Below are 18,613 nucleotides of genomic sequence, written 5' to 3'. Positions count from 1 at the left end.
GACAGAGGCCTTTAACATGGACATGTAGTACTTTGTCATATTTCACAAGGAGGGCAATGTACAGTACTCATAATGCAGAGCTGTTTCCATTCAAACCGGAGAATGAGTAGGATAAATCTCTCTCTTCTTAAAGTCCTGTCTTTTCTAAACCAGAGGGAGGTGCTTGTCACTGTCACAGCAGGCTTGTTTTACAGCCTTTACGTTTGCTAGGGAACTAAACACGAAACACTACACAAACAGCCGTTGTGAATACCATTTAAACGGAATGGACCATATCGACTGCTTCAGGAAGACTTGTCTTGAAATTGTTCCTTTAAAATTGAGTTATGAGGTTATGAATTATGCTGGAAGTGACAAGCAAATGTGCTTTAATTGCTCGCAGGCCTGCTGATGGATGCAGAAAAATATATAAAAAAAAAAAAAATCAATCAACGCTGCACATCTGGTTCAGCTTTGTTCCACACAAGCAGTTAGCTGTTGACACGGGTGTTGCCGGATACACGTGTGTGTCTATACATTTGCAACGCTATTCTGGGCGGGGGCCAGCCCACAACAGTAAACAAGAGAAACACCAGAAACCAGGCAACCTCTCCAAAGAAACGACTGGCAAGGGTTGGTAGCAGACAGTGGGTCTGACTGCACGGCTCACGCATAGGAGGGAGCAGCACCCCGTCTCCTCATGTGCTAGTTTATAGAAGTGTTCTCCTAATCAGCCTCTCAGACACACACGAACTAGGTTAAAAAACAATAACCACAACGCTCACGGACGACTGGCCCGTTCCCATGACAAATGTCTCTGTTTGACTTTTTGTCATCCACACGTGGGGTTTGGCAGACTTTGAACTTAATCAGAACAGTCATAGTCAAACGGTTTGGGCACTGTTGTTAGGCGATGTGGCACAACAGTTCTGACGTGGCAGAGAAACTGTTTTTGAATGACTTGGGCTATAGAAATAGGTACTAGGCATTAGTCTGACGTTGACTCATTGTTTAACTGTCCTTTGAAACGGCGGTTCATTTGTGGTTCAAACCTGGATTGGAAATGTAAGGTAATGTCAGCTGCATCAACATTCTCTGTTGATCACAATTCCCCTCTCAAACGGAGGTGTGGGGTCAAGTCAAAAGAGCGAATATGCAACACAAGGCATGAGTGAAGCCTTTGTCTCTTGGAGGGTTGTCTAGTGGGACGGATATACTGTATGGATGTGGCTTTAGCGTGAGCTTAGGGCCTCTCCTCCCTGTGCATATCTGTGGAGCCAGGCTCAGGGCTAGCCTCCTCTCTCTCTCTCTCTCTCTCTCTCTCTCTTTCTCTCTCTTTCTCTCTCTCTCTCCCACTCTCCCACTCTCCCTCCTACTCTCCTCAGTCTCAGTCTGGCTCCCAGCTGGAGATCTCTATAAGCACTAACAGATGTATGGCCCTGAGATCGCGGAAGACACAAGAGGAGACCTCTCAGAAGTGGGAGAGAGAGGCAAAACCTCACGGACCCCTCCCCCCGACACACACACGTGTACACACACTCTCTGAAAGACACTGGGCTCAGACAGAGAAGAAAAAGAGGAATAACATCTCAAAACCGAGGTCCAGATTGTATTATGACATCTGCCTGCCATAACATGACAGTCCTAGATCAGCACCAGGCAGGTGGAAGGAGGAAGAGACTGAAAGCTTTGTGTGTGTGTGTGTGTGTGTGTGTGTGTGTGTGTGTGTGTGTGTGTGTGTGTGTGAGCATGTGCATATAGACAGACACCCTACCTTCATAAATAGAGATGATGTGGGGGTGTTTCAGGGATGACATGATCTCTATCTCCCTGCGGATGTGAACCATGTCCTGCTCATCCTTGATCTTCTCCTTCCGGATGGACTTGATAGCCACCTGAGGACAGAGAGGACAGACATGTGTTCTGGTCAGTTGACGTGGACTAATGTGAGAGATTGTGATGATAAACCAACGCGGGTCAAACCGCGAGTCAACACAGCATATCACAGACACCTCGTTGCACGTACATCAGCAAAGACATTTGGACAGCCAGAATGCTTGATCCGTTGACCTTCGCAAAATACAGTATGTCTTACATAACATAATCTAAATGAACACTCTTTGACCCTCCTTCCCAGAGCCCCATAGTGACCCACCCGTTATGACCTCTGCTCTCCACTCAGCCTGTCAACACAGACAGGAGAGGCACTGAGACTCGGTCATCAGAGGCTCCTGCTGTGTAATTCCCCGTCTCTTTAGAGGCAAAAAGGAAGGTGCTCTCGGTGGAAAGAAACAGGGTTGGCGCGTGGTGCAGTAATGAGGAGTCCTTTGTACGGAGTGTTCACCCTGGTATTAACAGACAGCTGGTGCTAGGGGCTTGGTCTATCTAGTCTGTGATGTGTGTGGAGTAGGGCGGGGGCGGGAACGACTCCCTCTAGCCTGACTCCGGTCTAATGGACATATCAGGTAGAACATCAATGAGAATAGGGAGTTTCTGGGCTGTGGGTTTCCATGGCAACTGCAGCTCGGGGGCGGTGTGTGTGTGTGCCTGCCAGCAGGGGGAGTGGATTGATGAGCTGAACCTTCTCAACGAGCCTGTGAAGACATTACAGTAGATGCAAGTGCCAAACGAACACACTGTCAGGCCAACGTATCGTGTTGATTTACAACCATGCCGCTCACAAACACTTACACACGTCGTACAGTATGTAGGTCTACACCCACATCTGTTGTAAAAACTACAAACCAGAGGCCTAGGTAGCCTAGATGTTAAGAGTGTTGGGCCAGTAACTGAAAGGTTGCTGGTTCGAAATCCCCAAGCAGACTAGGTGAAAAATATGTCCATGTGCCTTTGAGCAAGGCACTTAACCCTAATTGCTCCTGTAAATTGCTCTGGATAAGAGTAAAAAAAATTCAAGTCAACAGAGACTCCCCCTAATTGGCCTCCCCCAGGTCTCTGTTAGCTAGCCTATAGGGACGACAAAAGCTTTCCTTACTAAGAGAGAGGTCCATTACAGTGGAGGCCAATTCTACTCCAGAGCCAGGCAGCAGTACAAACCACACACTCAGTGTGCCAAGCTAATTACTGTGTAAATTCATAAAAATAACTCCCCTCATCCAGAGCATGACTTGATTACATAGAATAAACAAAATATGTAAAGGCCCTGTTTTGTTTCCACACGCTGAGTGGTAGTCTTTAGGTCTTAGTTAGTCACTGGTCTCTATTGGTTAAGTGTTGTACCTCCACTGTTATCAACAGCATTAGTACTGTATTCACTTCATGCCAAATCCTAAACCATGAGTGGGAACGTAAGTCCCCAGTCTGTCTCTATGTGAAGCAGCACACTGTCTGCACTGTCGGTCCGTTTTTCACTTGTGCTGTTTTTCATTGAAGGCCGGGATCTTTCAGTTCCTATAGAAGTACAATACAGGACACACTCTACTTGGAGATGGTGATGTAGAAATAGGGTTGCAAAGGGTCGGAAACTTTCCAGTAAGTTTCCGGAATTGTTCTGGAAAATATCCATGGGAAGTTAAGCCAGGGAATTTGGGGAATTTTGCTTAAATTCGTCAAAAAATGTAGCTTATAACAATGAACCTTTCTTGTGGGATACACATGAGGCAATTCTAGGTCTTGTGGCATATTTTGGTTAAACTATCCCCAATTCAATGGAATTACAACCCTCTGCATGCACAGTGCATTCTTCCATCACATGTACAGCTGATTCTCAAGATCTTGCACACTAATGAGATGCTATTGAGCCCACACTACTACACTGTCTGAGCCAAGAACTACATGCTTTCTGGTAAATTTTTATTACAATACTGGGTGAATATATTTTATATGACATACATTATTTTGTTAACTAGTAAATAGTAGCCTTCAGCAAAGTGTGTTTAAATCATTTATAACTTGTTAACAATTTCTGCTAGTTAGTTTTTGCTACCATGTGGGTTTTAACTCAAATCCACTTGTTTCCATACATGTTTTGTTTTAAAACATGTATCTTACAAAGGAGTTGTTTAATCTAACTGCTTAACTATTTATCTGTACATGGAATTGTATTTGGTTTTTTTTACAATTTTTTCTCTCATCTTTACAGGAAAATGCCACGGGCACTATCTAATGTGTGAGGACATTTCACTGCAGCTAATGTAGAAGGAAAAGCTGTGTACATTTGTAAATACTGTGCCAAATCATATGTGAAGAATGCAACAGATGCAGAATCATCTGGCCAAGTGTATAAAGTTCCCTCAGCACTCACAACAAGCAACCTCTGACAAAAGTCCCTCTACTTCTATTCGAGGTGAAAATGATAGATCAAACACCTTATCGATAGCAAGAGCTCAGCTTTTTTTGACTCAATGGAGGAACGTAGTCAGAGAAATGCTGATGAATGTCTTGCACGAGCTGTGTATACAACTGGTTCACCTCTGATGCTCACAGGCAATGTGTATTGGAAGAGATTTCTGAATGTTCTTCGCCCAGCATACACCCCTCTGACCAGACATGCTTTATCTACTCATTTGCTGGATGCAGAGTTCAACAGAGTTCAAGTGAAGGTCAAGCAAATCATTGAGAAAGCAGAATGTATTGCAATCATCTCTGATGGGTGGTCGAATGTTCGTGGGCAAGGAATAATTAACTACATCCTCTCCACCCCTCAACCAGTATTGTACAAGAGCACAGACACAAGGGACAACAGACACACCGGTCTCTACATTGCAGATGAGCTGAAAGCAGTCATCAATAACCTTGGACCACAGAAGGTATTTGCACTGGTGACAGACAATGCTGCGAACATGAAGGCTGCTTGGTCTAAAGTGGAGGAGTCCTACCCTCACATCACACCCATTGGCTGTGCTGCTCAAGCATTGAATCTGATCCTCAAGGACATCATGGAACTGAAAACAATGGATACACTCTACAAGAGAGCCAAGGAAATGGTTAGGTATGTGAAGGGTCATCAAGTTATAGCAGCAATCTACCTCACCAAGCGAAGTGAGAAGAATAAGAGCACCACATTGAAGCTGCCCAGCAACACCCGTTGGGTGTTGAAATCATGTTTGACAATCTCCTGGAGGGGAAGGAGTCTCTCCAAGAAATGGCCATATCACAGTCTGCCGATATGGACAGCCACATCATGAGGATCCTCCTGGATGTTGTATTTTGGGAGAGTGGTAGGCAGCCTGAAACTCCTGAAACCTATAGCAGTAGCTATGGCATGGATTGAGGGAGACAATGCCATCCTGTCTGATGTTCAGACTTGCAGATGTAAGAGAAGACATCCGTACTGCCCTGCCCACTTCCCTGTTGCTCCAAGCAGAGGAAACTGCAGTTCTGAAATACATAAAAAGCGTGAAGACTTCTGCCTGAAGCCCATACATGCCGCAGCGTACATGTTGGACCTCAAGTACAGTGGCTTGCGAAAGTATTCACCCCCTTGGCATTTTTCCCATTTTGTGGTCTTACAACCTGGAATTAAAATAGATGTTTTGGGGGGTTTGTATCATTTGATTTACACAACATGCCTACCACTTTGAAGATGCAAAGTATTTTTTATTGTGAAACAAATAAGAAATAAGACAAAAAAAACAGAACTTGAGCATGCATAACTATTCACCCCTCCAAAGTCAATACTTTGTAGAGCCACCTTTTGCAGCAGTTACAGCTGCAAGTCTCTTGGGGTATGTCTCTATAAGCTTGGCACATCTAGCCACTGGGATTTTTGCCCATTCTTCAAGGCAAAACTGCTCCAGCTCCTTCAAGTTGGATGGGTTCCGCTGGTATACAGCAATCTTTAAGTCATACCACAGATTCTCAATTGGATTGAGGTCTGGCCTTTGACTAGGTCATTCCAAGACATTTAAATGTTTCCCTTTAAACCATTCAAGTGTTGCTTTAGCAGCATGCTTAGTGTCATTGTCCTGCTGGAAGGTGAACCTACGTCCCAGTCTCAAATCTCTGGAAGACTGAAACAGGTTTCCCTCAAGAATTTCCCTGTATTTAGCGTCATCCATCATTCCTTCAATTCTGACCAGTTTCCCAGTCCCTGTCGATGAAAAACATCCCCACAGCATGATGCCGCCACCATCATGCTTCACTGTGGAGATGGTGTTCTCGGGGTGATGAGAGGTGGTGGGTTTGCACCAGACATAGCATTTTCCTTGATGGCCAAAAAGCTAAATTGACCAGAGTACCTTCTTCCATATGTTTGGGGAGTCTCCCACATGCCTTTTGGCGAACACCAAACATGTTTGCTTATTTTTTTCATTAAGCAATGGCTTTTTTTCTGGCCACTCTTCCGTAAAGCCCAGCTCTGTGGAGTGTACGGCTTAAAGTGGTCCTATGGACAGATACTCCAATCTCTGCTGTGGAGCTTTGCAGCTCCTTCAGGGTTTTTGGTCTCTTTGTTGCCTCTCTGATTAATGCCCTCCTTGCCTGGTCTGTGAGTTTTGGTGGGCGGACCTCTCTTGGCAGGTTTGTTGTGGTGCATATTCTTTCCATTTTTTAATAATGGATTTAATGGTGCTCCGTGGGATGTTCAAAGTTTCTGATATTTTTTTATAACCAAACCCTGATCTATACTTCTCCACAACTTTGTCCCTGACCTGTTTGGAGAGCTCCTTGGTCTTCATGGTGCCGCTTGCTTGGTGGTGCCCCTTGCTTAGTGGTGCTGCAGACTCTGGGGCCTTTCAGAACAGGTGTATATATACTGAGATCATGTGACAGATCATGTGACACTTAGATTGCAGACAAGTGGACTTTATTTAACTAATTATGTCACTTCTGAAGGTAATTGGTTGCACCAGATCATATTTAGGGACTTCATAGCAAAGGGGGTGAATACATATGCACATACCACTTTTCCGTTTTTTATTTTTTAGAATTCTTTTTAACATGTAACGTTAACATTTCACTTCACCGATTTGGACTATTTTGTCTATGTCCATTACATGAAATCCAAATAAAAATCCATTTAAATTACAGGTTGTAATGCAACAAAATAGGAAAAACGTCAAGGGGGATGAATACTTTTGCAAGGCACTGTATGCTGGCAAGTGCATCCTGTCTGGTGCAGAGATTAACAAGGCCTATGGTGTCATCAAAACCATGTCTCGCCACCTTGGCCTGGATGAGGGCAAGGTTCTTGGCAGTCTGGCGAAGTACACTTCCAAGCAAGGGCTTTGGGATGGAGATGCAATATGGCAGTCGTGCCAACATATCTCATCAGCCTCCTGGTAGAAGGGACTTTGTGGATCTGAGGCTCTTTCCCCTGTTGCCTCCATCATCCTCCAAATCCAACCAACATCAGCCGCCTCCGAGTGCAACTAATCCTTGTTTGGGAACACACACACGCAACAGGCTGACCAATACAAGCGTTGAAAAATTGGTGACCATCCGGGCAAATTTGAGGCTTTTTGGGCCTGACAATGAGCCATCCTCAACAAGGTTGGAAAGTGACAGTGAAGATGAGGCCTCAGAGTCTGATGTTCAAGAGGTGGACATTGAGGAGGTCCAGGGAGAAGACATGGAAGCTTGAGAGGTAGACAACCAAAGCTTTAGTTTCTAGACTATCATTTTACAGATGTATGTTGAAAACGTTTTTGGGAGATGCAATGGATCATTGGGGATCATTCAATATTCCCTTTTGTTGTTCAGTGAAATCATCCCATGTGAAGAGTCAACTCATTTAATTAAAGTTAAATTCGTAACTAAATCGTTTTTTTTTATTTCTATTGGAAGGATTTAATCATTTGCAATTGGTACAGGTACAATGTTTCTTTCTGTCTCCATTTGATATGGTAAATATATCCAATGCAATACACATCTACATTTAAATGGTATTAATATTAATTTGCATATATTTCCATTAATTCCCATATTTTCCTGTTAATTCCCATATATTCCCGTTAATTCCCACAGAAAGTTTACACCTCTGAATATTCCCCAAAATGTGCAACCCTATGTATAAATACACAAAGGTCTTACTGTGGTGTGTGTGGTTTAATTTTTAGAGAGATTTGTGGACGACTGGACTGCATGTATTGCAGATAGTACAATATCAATATACACTGCCCTTTGACTCTCATTATACTGTAAGTTATGTTTTTAATGTCACATGTACGAGTACAGTGAAATGCCTTTCTTGCAAACGCAAAACCCAACAATGCAATAATCAACAACAAAAACACACGAGAAATAAGAATAAACATGTCAACCTATTAGAGACAGCATTCCAACAATACAGAGAGCAGACAAAAATCCATCCATCCCACCGGGCTCGTCTCTCCCCTGGGACCCTGGAGTGGGTGGGGTCATTAAACACGCAGGCCTGTGTATCATCCACCTGCCAGCTGGCTGACTGGCTACAGTACTGCAGCCCTGCTTTTGTCTTTAAGTGGTGGGCTATTACTGTCAGTCACACAGATGGCTGCCCTGCCGGCCTGGCCCAGCCACCCTGTGCCAGGTATGGTCCTCCTCTACAGGCTGAAGGCTGCAGTGTGTTTGATGCGAGAGGCCGCGCTCCGCTCCACTAGAGCCTGACAATGACCGGTGGTTTCTCAGCCTATTAAAATAGATGAGGTCTCCATCGCTAGTTCCCCCTTTCTCTCTGAAGATCATGCTCATTTGTGTGTGTGTGTGTGTGTGTGTGTGTATATGTGTGTGTGTGTGTGTGTGTGTGTGTGTGTGTGTGTGTGTGTGTGTGTGTGTGTGTGTGTGTGTGTCAGGGGAGTTAACAATAGCAGGGAGGACCCTATGATTGATTGAGAGAGCTGAGCCATCTTTTTACCACAGTGCCAGAGTGAAGAAGAAAAACTGCTGATAACTGCACAACTACAGCCCATAACAGTGAATCTCAGTAATTTTCTCTTCCCAGTTAATCCCCAGTGAATCCATTGTTTGGGGGTGAGGTAATCTAGTGCTTTAAACTCATATGAATGTGACTTTCTAACCCCTAAACTAAAGCCCACCCCTCCCATTATGATGGGGTTCCCTATCTTTAAACTGCTCCCCTCCTCCCACCTCCCTCCCTCCCTTCTCCTCCCCCATCCCTCCCTCACTCTTCCCCTCCCTCCCTCCCTCTGCTTTGGACCCCCCACAGGATAATAACTTTCCATTCCTGTCTTATTTCCTACTGGGGATGGCCTTTCATGTGTCAATTCCCACTGCTGTGACCACAACCTTTTCCCTTTGCGCAAGGCATCTCCTCCCTCACACACACTAAAACAGACGCACATACACGCATGTAAGCACACACACGCACCTTTTAAAAAAAAAAATGTTTATTTAACAAGGCCAGTCAGTTAATAACAAATTCTTATTTACAATGACAACCTAGCCCGGCCAAACTCTAACCTAGACGACACTGGGCCAATTGTGTGCCACCCTATTGGACTCCCAATCACGGCCGGTTGTGATAGAGCCTGGAATCGAACCAGGGTCTGTAGTGATGAGTTTAGCACTGAGATGCAGTGCCTTAGACCGCTGTGCCACTCGATAGCCCTTATGAACCCAAACACACTGACACAAGAGTCAGAATTGCATACACACTGACCTTTGCACATCCAAGCCCATGCACACATACAGTTGTCAAACCAAACCAAACATACAGTTGTCAAATCAAACCACACATACATTAGTCAAATCAAACCACATATACCGTCATCAAATCAAACCACACATACATTAGTCAAATCAAACCACATATACAGTCATCAAATCAAACCACACATACATTAGTCAAATCAAACCACACATACATTAGTCAAATCAAACCACACATACATTAGTCAAATCAAACCACACATACATTAGTCAAATCAAACCACACATACAGTCATCAAATCAAACCATCCATACATTAGTCAAATCAAACCACACATACAGCCATCAAACCACACATACATTAGTCAAACCAAACTACACGTATAGTCGTCAAATCAAACCACACATAGTCGTCAAATCAAACCACACATACAGTCATCAAATCAAACCACACATTCATTAGTCAAATCAAACCACACATACATTAGTCAAATCAAACCACACATACAGAGGTCAAATCAAACCACACATACTGTCATCAAATCAAACCACACATACAGTCATCAAATCAAACCACACATACATTAGTCAAATCAAACCACACATACAGTCATCAAATCAAACCATCCATACATTAGTCAAATCAAACCACACATACAGCCATCAAACCACACATACATTTGTCAAATCAAACCACACATTCAGTCATCAAATCAAACCACACATACATTAGTCAAATCAAACCACACATAAAGTCGTCAAATCAAACCACACATACAGTCATCAAATCAAACCAAACATACAGTCATCAAATCAAACCACACATACATTAGTCTAATCAAACCACACATACATTAGTCAAACCAAATCACACAAAAAGTCGTCAAATCAAACCACACATACAGTCGTCAAATCAAACCACACATACAGTAATCAAATCAAACCATACATGCAGTAATCAAATCAAACCACACATACATTAGTCAAATCAAACCACACATACATTAGTCAAATCAAACCACACATACAGCCATCAAATCAAACCACACATACATTAGTCAAATCAAACCACACATATAGTCATCAAATCAAACCACACATATAGTCATCAAATCAAACCACACATACATTAGTCAAATCAAACCACACATACAGTCATTAAATCAAACCACACATACAGTCATTAAATCAAACCACACATACAGTCATCAAATCAAACCACACATACAGTCATCAAATCAAACCACACATACATTAGTCAAATCAAACCACACATACATTAGTCAAATCAAACCACACATACATTAGTCAAACCAAACCACACATACATTAGTCAAACCAAACCACACATACATTTATCAAATCAAACCACGCATACAGTCATCAAATCAAACCACACATACATGAGTCAAATCAAACCACACATACATTAGTCAAATCAAACCACACATAGTCAAGTCAAACCACACATACATTAGTCAAATCAAACCACACATACATTAGTCAAACCAAACCACACATACATTAGTCAAACCAAACCACACATACATTAGTCAAACCAAACCACACATACATTAGTCAAATCAAACCACACATACAGTCATCAAACCACACATACATTTGTCAAATCAAACCACACATTCAGTCATCGAATCAAACCACACATACATTAGTCAAATCAAACCACACATAAAGTCGTCAAATCAAACCACACATACAGTCATCAAATCAAACCACACATATAGTCATCAAATCAAACCACACATACATTAGTCAAACCAAACCACACATACATTCATCAAATCAAACCACGCATACAGTCGTCAAATCAAACCACACATACATGAGCCAAATCAAACCACACATACATTAGTCAAATCAAATCACACATTCATTAGTCAAACCAAACTACACATACATTAGTCAAACCAAACCACACATACATTAGTCAAACCAAACCACACATACATTAGTCAAATCAAACCACACATACAGTCATCAAACCACACATACATTTGTCAAATCAAACCACACATTCAGTCATCGAATCAAACCACACATACATTAGTCAAATCAAACCACACATAAAGTCGTCAAATCAAACCACACATACATTAGTCAAATGAAACCACACATACCGTCATCAAGTCAAACCACACATACAGTCATCAAATCAAACCACACATACAGTCATCAAATCAAACCACACATACATGAGTCAAATCAAACCACACATACATTAGTCAAATCAAACCACATATACTGTATGAGGACACAGACACACCAACTTTCAATCCAAAGTGAGCAGCCGACAAACACAACAGAAAGCTATGCAGATTCTATGTCTACAGGCTGTCACACTTGAACACATGCTCTCATGCACCCCGATATCTAATCAATCTCTCTTCAATGATAAACCCACAAACACAAGTCATCAGTCTCTTCTCTTTGCCCTTTTGCTCTTCTCATTTAGTCTAGCTGCAAAGGAAGCTGGGGCATGCCAGGGAAAGTAATACGGGCAGGGCCGGCAGAGGGATTCCATAACGATCTCTCACCCTGTTGCTATCTCTATCATATGGACACCAGGGGCTCTTTAGGTCAGGGGTCATGTACACTCTCACAGCACCATGCCAGACACACGTGCCCTGGGGCCACAGTCTGCACACCCTCTCTATCTCTGTCTGGTTGCCTCTGAACTGAATGTACTCAAGTGTTGATTTACAAAGGGCCCATGGCCACTTGTACTGGTAATAATGTTGTGACACATTCAACGGCAACAGTTCAGCTTGATTTATAATTAGCTACCACCTACACACTGTTCCAGGGTCAGCTCTGCTGCCTGCTATTTGAAGTGGAATCATTAAGGGCTGAAGAACGAAGCCAGGCCAGGCTAACTGATAGAGGAGGAATGCATGGGGATCAGGCATTACCATCACTCCATAAATCTCTACAATGATTTCAGGGCATGTGGAGATGGCAATGACATACAAAGTGGTGAAACTGCGGTTATTAATGGGATATAACACAATAGCCTTAAACATTTCACCAAATATGACTAGGCTTTTAAAAACAGACCCAAACAGATCCTGATTTTCACTTGAACCAAGCACCCTGTCTGTTTAATGAGTTGGAAAACTTGCAATAAGGCGTTGATGCCATAAAGCAATGGCACCAGCCAGGCAGGCCATGTGAGGGTGCTATTTGAGCTATGGGTTTATGGTGCCCCCACCAAGCATGCATGTGCCAGGAGCTATGAAACACAGAGGGACGTGTTGACCCGACTGAGTTTCCCCCCTGGCATTCTGAATCTGAACACACGTAAGGAAATTTCCTCTCGTTCTGCCAAAAGGGGATCATGGGTAAAATTATGCAGCACATAGAAATATCTGAAGAGGTGAGGTGCATGGGTCTCCGAATATGGAGCATGGGTGCAGATGACGAGCACTCAATGACATGCTGCTGTCCTCCAAGTCATGGAGAAACTCTAGGAAATTGTTGACCAAAACAACACCAAGACACAAACAAAAACAAAACAGTTGAGGGACATTGGTCAAAGGTACACAGTCATTGAGGCGGTAGGTAGCCTAGTGGTTAAAGCATTGGGCCAGTAACTGAAAGGTTGCTGGATTGAATCCCTGAGCTGACAAGGTAAAAATATGTCGATCTGCCCCTGAACAAGGCAGTAAACCCACTGTTCCCCGGTAGGCCGTCATTGTAAATAAGAATTTGTTCGTAACTGACTTGCCTAGTTACAGTTGAAGTCTGAAGTTTACATACACCTTAGCCAAATACATTTAAACTCAGTTTTCACAATTCCTGACATTTAATCCTAGTAAACATTCCCTGTCTTAGGTCAGTTAGGATCACCACTTTATTTTAAGAACGTGAAATGTCAGAATAATAGTAGAGAGAATGATTTATTTCAGCTTTTATTTCTTTCATCACATTCCCAGTAGGTCAGAAGTTTACATACACTCAATTAGTATTTGGTAGCATTGCTTTTAAATTGTTTAACTTGGGTCAAACGTTTTGGGTAGCCTTCCACAAGCTTCCCACAATAAGTTGGGTGAATTTTGGCCCATTCCTCCTGACAGAGCTGGTGTAACTGATTCAGGTTTGTAGGCCTCCTTGTTCGCACACGCTTTTTCAGTTCTGCCCACAAATGTTCTATAGGATTGAGGTCAGGGCTTTGTGATGGCCACTCCAATACCTTGACTTTACTGTCCTGAAGCCATTTTGCCACAACTTTGGAAGTATGCTTGGGGTCATTGTCCATTTGGAAGACCCATTTGCGACCAAGCTTTAACTTCCTGACTGATGTCTTGAGATGTTGCTTCAAAATATCCACATAATTTCCCTTCCTCATGATGCTATCTATTTTGTGAAGTGCACCAGTCTCTCTTGCAGCAAAGCACCGCCACAACATGATGCTGCCACCCCCGTGCTTCACGGTTTGGATGGTGTTCTTTGGCTTGCAAACGTCCCCCTTTTTCCTCCAAACATAATGATGGTCATTATGGCCAAACAGTTCTATTTTTGTTTCATCAGACCAGAGGACATTTCTCCAAAAAGTACAATCTTTGCCCCCATGTGCAGTTGCAAACTGTAGTCTGGCTTTTTTATGGCGGTTTTGGAGCAGTGGCTTCTTCCTTGCTGAGCGGCCTTTCAGGTTATGTCGATATAGGACTCGTTTTACTGTCGATATAGATAATTTTGTACCTGTTTCCTCCAGCATCTTCACAGGGTCCTTTGCTGTTGTTCTGGGATTGATTTGAACTTTTCGCACCAAAGTACATTCATCTCTAGGAACGCGTCTCCTTCCTGAGCGGCATGACGGCTGTGTGGTCCCATGGTGTTTATACTTGCGTACTATTGTTTGTACAGATGAACGTGGTACCTTCAGGCGTTTGGAAATTGCTCCCAAGGATGAACCAGACTTGTGGAGGTCTACAATTTTTCTTCTGAGGTCTTGGCTGATTTTGAGGCTGATTTTGAGGTCTTGACTGAGTTTGAAGGTAGACCTTAAAATACATCCACAGGTATGCCCCCAATTGACTCAAATGATGTCAATTAGCCTATCAGAAGCTTCTAAAGCCATGATGTATTTTTCTGGAATTTTCCAAGCTGTTTAAAGGCACAGTCAACTTGGTGTATGTAAACTTCTGACCCACTGGAATTTTGATACTGTGAATTAATTATAAGTGAAATAATCTTTCGGGAAACAATTGTTGGAAAACTTTCTTGTGTCATGCACAAAGTAGATGTCCTAACTGACCTGCCAAAACTATAGTTTGTTAACAAGAAATTTGTGGAGTGGTTGAAAGACGAGTTTTAATGACTCCAACATAAGTGTATGTAAACTTCCGACTTCAACTGTAAATAAAGGTTACATTAAAAAACATATATATATTATTTTAACATGCAGTTCAATTATTTCAACGACATCAAAAAGAGGTGTTGTTCTAAGCCAGCTCTCAAGTTTGAGTTTGCCAAACTAGAAATCTCTTAACCTTACAGCAATAAATGGCCCATTCCAGCCCATTCAATGTGAGATGGCTGAAGTATCCTGGAGGACTGTTGGCCTGTTTCAATGATGTGTATCGTTGAGGACAGCGCGTGCTAAAGATATTCACTGGGCCTCTAGGGCCTTATGAGCACGGGGGAATTCCCAGAGGGGAAAAAGACACATTTATAGAGCACAGCAAAGTAGCTATTTGGGGCTTCTTTGTTGTAGCTATGTTTTCTATGACTCAGGATTGGGCGTCTCAGGTCTGTAGACTTAAATTACACAGGCAGCCCAATTCTGATCTTTTTTCCGCTAATTGGTCTTTTGGCCAATTACATCAGATATTTTCTTGATCTGATTGGTCAAAAGACCAATTAGTGAAAAATAGATTGGAATTGGCTGCCTGTGTAAACACAAGAAGACCTTTTACAGATGTCTCAGGCATACAGGGTTCTTGAAACCCCTATACATAAAGAGTGTTTAAAACCCCTATGCATAAATAAGTGTCTCACCTCTCTGCCGGAGTGTCGTTCAATTGCCTTCTTGACTTTGCCATAGGTCCCTCTTCCGAGAGTCTCGAGCAATTCGTAGCGGTGTTTCAGGTTATGCTTGTGGTGGTGTTTCTTGAAGCCTGAATTTCTCCTGCTGCCATCGCTAGCTGCCGGTGTCTCTGCCATTGAATTACCGGCAGGTAGCGATGGAGGGGACAGGTCACCCCTAGATGGTTTACCCACTGAGGTTGGGGTTTGTTTGGCCTCAGGACGGGTCAGCCCTCGGTGGGCCGAGAGACAAGCTGTTTCCATCTCTAGGGAAGTATTCAAACTAACTTCCCACGGTTAAATATCTTAAACTAAGCTATTTGTTACAAATATTTATACTATAGTTATACTTATTATAGGCCTAATAATAGTCGTAATAAATAAAATAAATTACAAGGAATAATGCGTAAATATTATAGTAATAAACATAGAAATTATTCCGATTGTCTAATGATCACTCCCTTTGTTCATTCTTTTCTGATCAAAGAATTCTCTCCACATCTAGTCATTCATTTGTCGGCTTATAAGAGTGAGTCATTATTATACGATTAAATAAAAAAAGCAAAAGGTTATAAAGGAGACATGTGACATCACCTGTCTTTACGCGCCTGATACATAATGCAATGCATATTATACATGTTTTACTATGAAGGTATATTCTAGGGCTACAGTCCTCTAAATATGTATTCAGAATTCGACAGACGAATGCATGTCGGAAGCTGAATCCACTTTCGATTGTATGTCTCCTCGGGTATGAACAATGGTGCTCAAAATTTAGCAATCCAGAAAGAAAAAAAATATTTAGGTTATTTAAACATCACGCTATTATTCTATTCTCGTCATCCGTGTAGTAGCCTATACTGGCATTATTATCTCATAGTCTTTCGTTTATTCTAGGCCGTTCACATAATCTACCGTAAAAATGCTGCCAACATCGTTAACTCACAACTAACAGGCGAAACCTTCAGCGTCATTGCCTCCCGAGAAAGCAGCGACGAAACCGGCGTTCTGGATGAAGATGACCCTCATTTTGTCCTCAAACCAGGTGTAACGTCATTCAGCTGAGCTCTGTGTATGGCGCGAGTGCTCCATGCCCAAGTCGACGTTGCAGATGCGCTATGATCGGATATGTCAAGCTCAGACGTTTTGATTATTGCCATTGTCGTTTTGCTCTCCTTCTTCTTGTGCCCTTCTTCTCCCTTTCTCTATATTCTCTAACGTGAGGGGCTGTGAATAAGGAATGTGAAACGATCGAGTCCGGAGGCGGAGTTTACAGTCCTCCTTCCTTCTCTCCCGCTGTGCTCTCTGCCTCTCTGCCGCTGACTGCTTTTCCCTTGACAGAGGCTGTGGCAGTACTGCCCTGTTTTTGGCAAACTACAGTCATTTTACCATGGCCTAATGACTAAACTGTGTTTCAGACACAAAATACAATACAAAGTCATAATGAAACCTAAAATCGTAATAACCTGTCAAGGAATATCCTCATACCCGCCTGTCATTCATTATTTTAGCTGCGTCAAACTTATTAGAGTGCAAGAAAACATATCGTTTTGAACGGAAACTCAGGTTGAGGCAGTTTAATTATTAATATTGCTGAAACCTTTATGAAGTCACAGGAGGTCCTTCACTTTCAAACCAATATTTTTTCCATGAATAATACAACCACTGCTGTTACTGTGGGCGAGTCTATAAGAGCCAATGATACTTGTGAATCAGGAAGCAAAAACAGAAACAGGTATCCAATGTTAGGTTTATCACTAAATAAATGTTATGCATTCATACTCTGGCATGACAATGACGGATGACATGCAGTAAGACACGTTGAGAACCTGGCTGTGCAGAATTCACAATCTATCTCAGTGTTACTGGCATTCCCTGGGGATACCACAGTGTGTATGTTATCATTATGCAACATGAATTCATGTTTCCATCTGGTTCTTATAATGGAAAGGAACACAACAGAATATCATAAGGGATTTTCTAATTAAGGCCTACCAATTTGCTGAAGGCTACATTGTATAACCCTACTGATCACTGCCTGCAAGAATATCAAGTTATTGTCTGTAGGTTTTTACAGAGTGGATATAGTGGCCATTTACTGCGGAATAATAGATTGGCATGGAAATATTCTTGAAATATGACATTTATTTTTAAGCAGCAGAGGTCAAAGGATGCCATAGCTGTTGTCGATATTTAATTAAGATCATATTAACTCTCACACTAATCCACAATAAATGTATTCATTTGATTTATTATTCATAGATTAAATATCGAAAGATTATTCTGAGTGAGTCCAGGTTTTTTCCCTCTTCTGGAGAAAAAAAGAGCCCTCTACTGTAAGATATCACTTGCCTTTAGTAGCCAGGGAAGGAGCATAGCGTAGTGAATTCTTCACCCCTGAGCTATAGCATCATCCTGCTCCAGCTAGCTGCAGTATCAGAATGGCCCAGTGCCATTCTGCTCAGGGAGCCTCACCTCACCTCTGGTCCTAAACTGGTTTGTATTTAGTCAAACATTCAGAATGTTGCAGCTAGAAATTCAATCTACTTTCAATTCTACTCGGCAGACGATCATAGTTCTACACAATACACTTCGATCTGAGGGTTCTGTAATGTTGCATACCCCTGAACAGACATACTACGCCCAGAGAGACTCACCTCCCTTCTGGTCCTAATCTAGACCCAGACTCTGAGACGTTACCAGGAGATGACCTTATGCAGCCTGCAGCTCATTGGGTTTACTGCAGTTGCTCTTGTTAACGTTGGGTTGTGTATGGTGTCATTTATACACTAATTAGAGAGAGGGGAAGTTTATGTCAAACATCATCTGATTAGAGTGAACTGTTTTCCTCTATGATCTATTCGATAGCAGACTACATGCAGAACATTTGTGTTATTTGTTTTCTATAAACATGGTCATTGGGGTATCCATTTATAGCAACACTGACTCAGTCAAAGATTTGTATTTGATATGATGCAAAGTTGGCCTTATTTGCGCTCGGGCAAATATTTGTTCTTGGGCAAATATAATGTACATACTG

General features: G+C 42.3%; 1 protein-coding gene across 2 annotated transcripts in view; it reads right to left on the bottom strand.

Moving 5' to 3' along the window:
• nuak1b (NUAK family, SNF1-like kinase, 1b) overlaps positions 1–16,924 on the bottom strand; it is a 29,657-nt gene extending 12,733 nt beyond the window's left edge. For both annotated transcript variants that reach the window (XR_003878935.1, XM_029758008.1), the window contains exons 1-2: positions 15,547–16,924; positions 1,754–1,874 (exon numbers count right to left, since the gene is read on the bottom strand). Coding sequence is in view for 1 of the 2 variants with exons in the window: in XM_029758008.1 (XP_029613868.1) it covers positions 1,754–1,874; positions 15,547–15,837 (412 nt within the window). In the remaining variant the exon portion in view is untranslated. The remainder of the gene's footprint in view (positions 1–1,753; positions 1,875–15,546) is intronic.
• Positions 16,925–18,613: the final 1,689 nt, after the last annotated feature.

This window comes from Salmo trutta, chromosome 7, assembly GCF_901001165.1.
Source record: "Salmo trutta chromosome 7, fSalTru1.1, whole genome shotgun sequence".
NCBI lineage: Eukaryota > Metazoa > Chordata > Actinopteri > Salmoniformes > Salmonidae > Salmo > Salmo trutta.
This window is presented reverse-complemented; position numbering and strand designations above follow the sequence as displayed.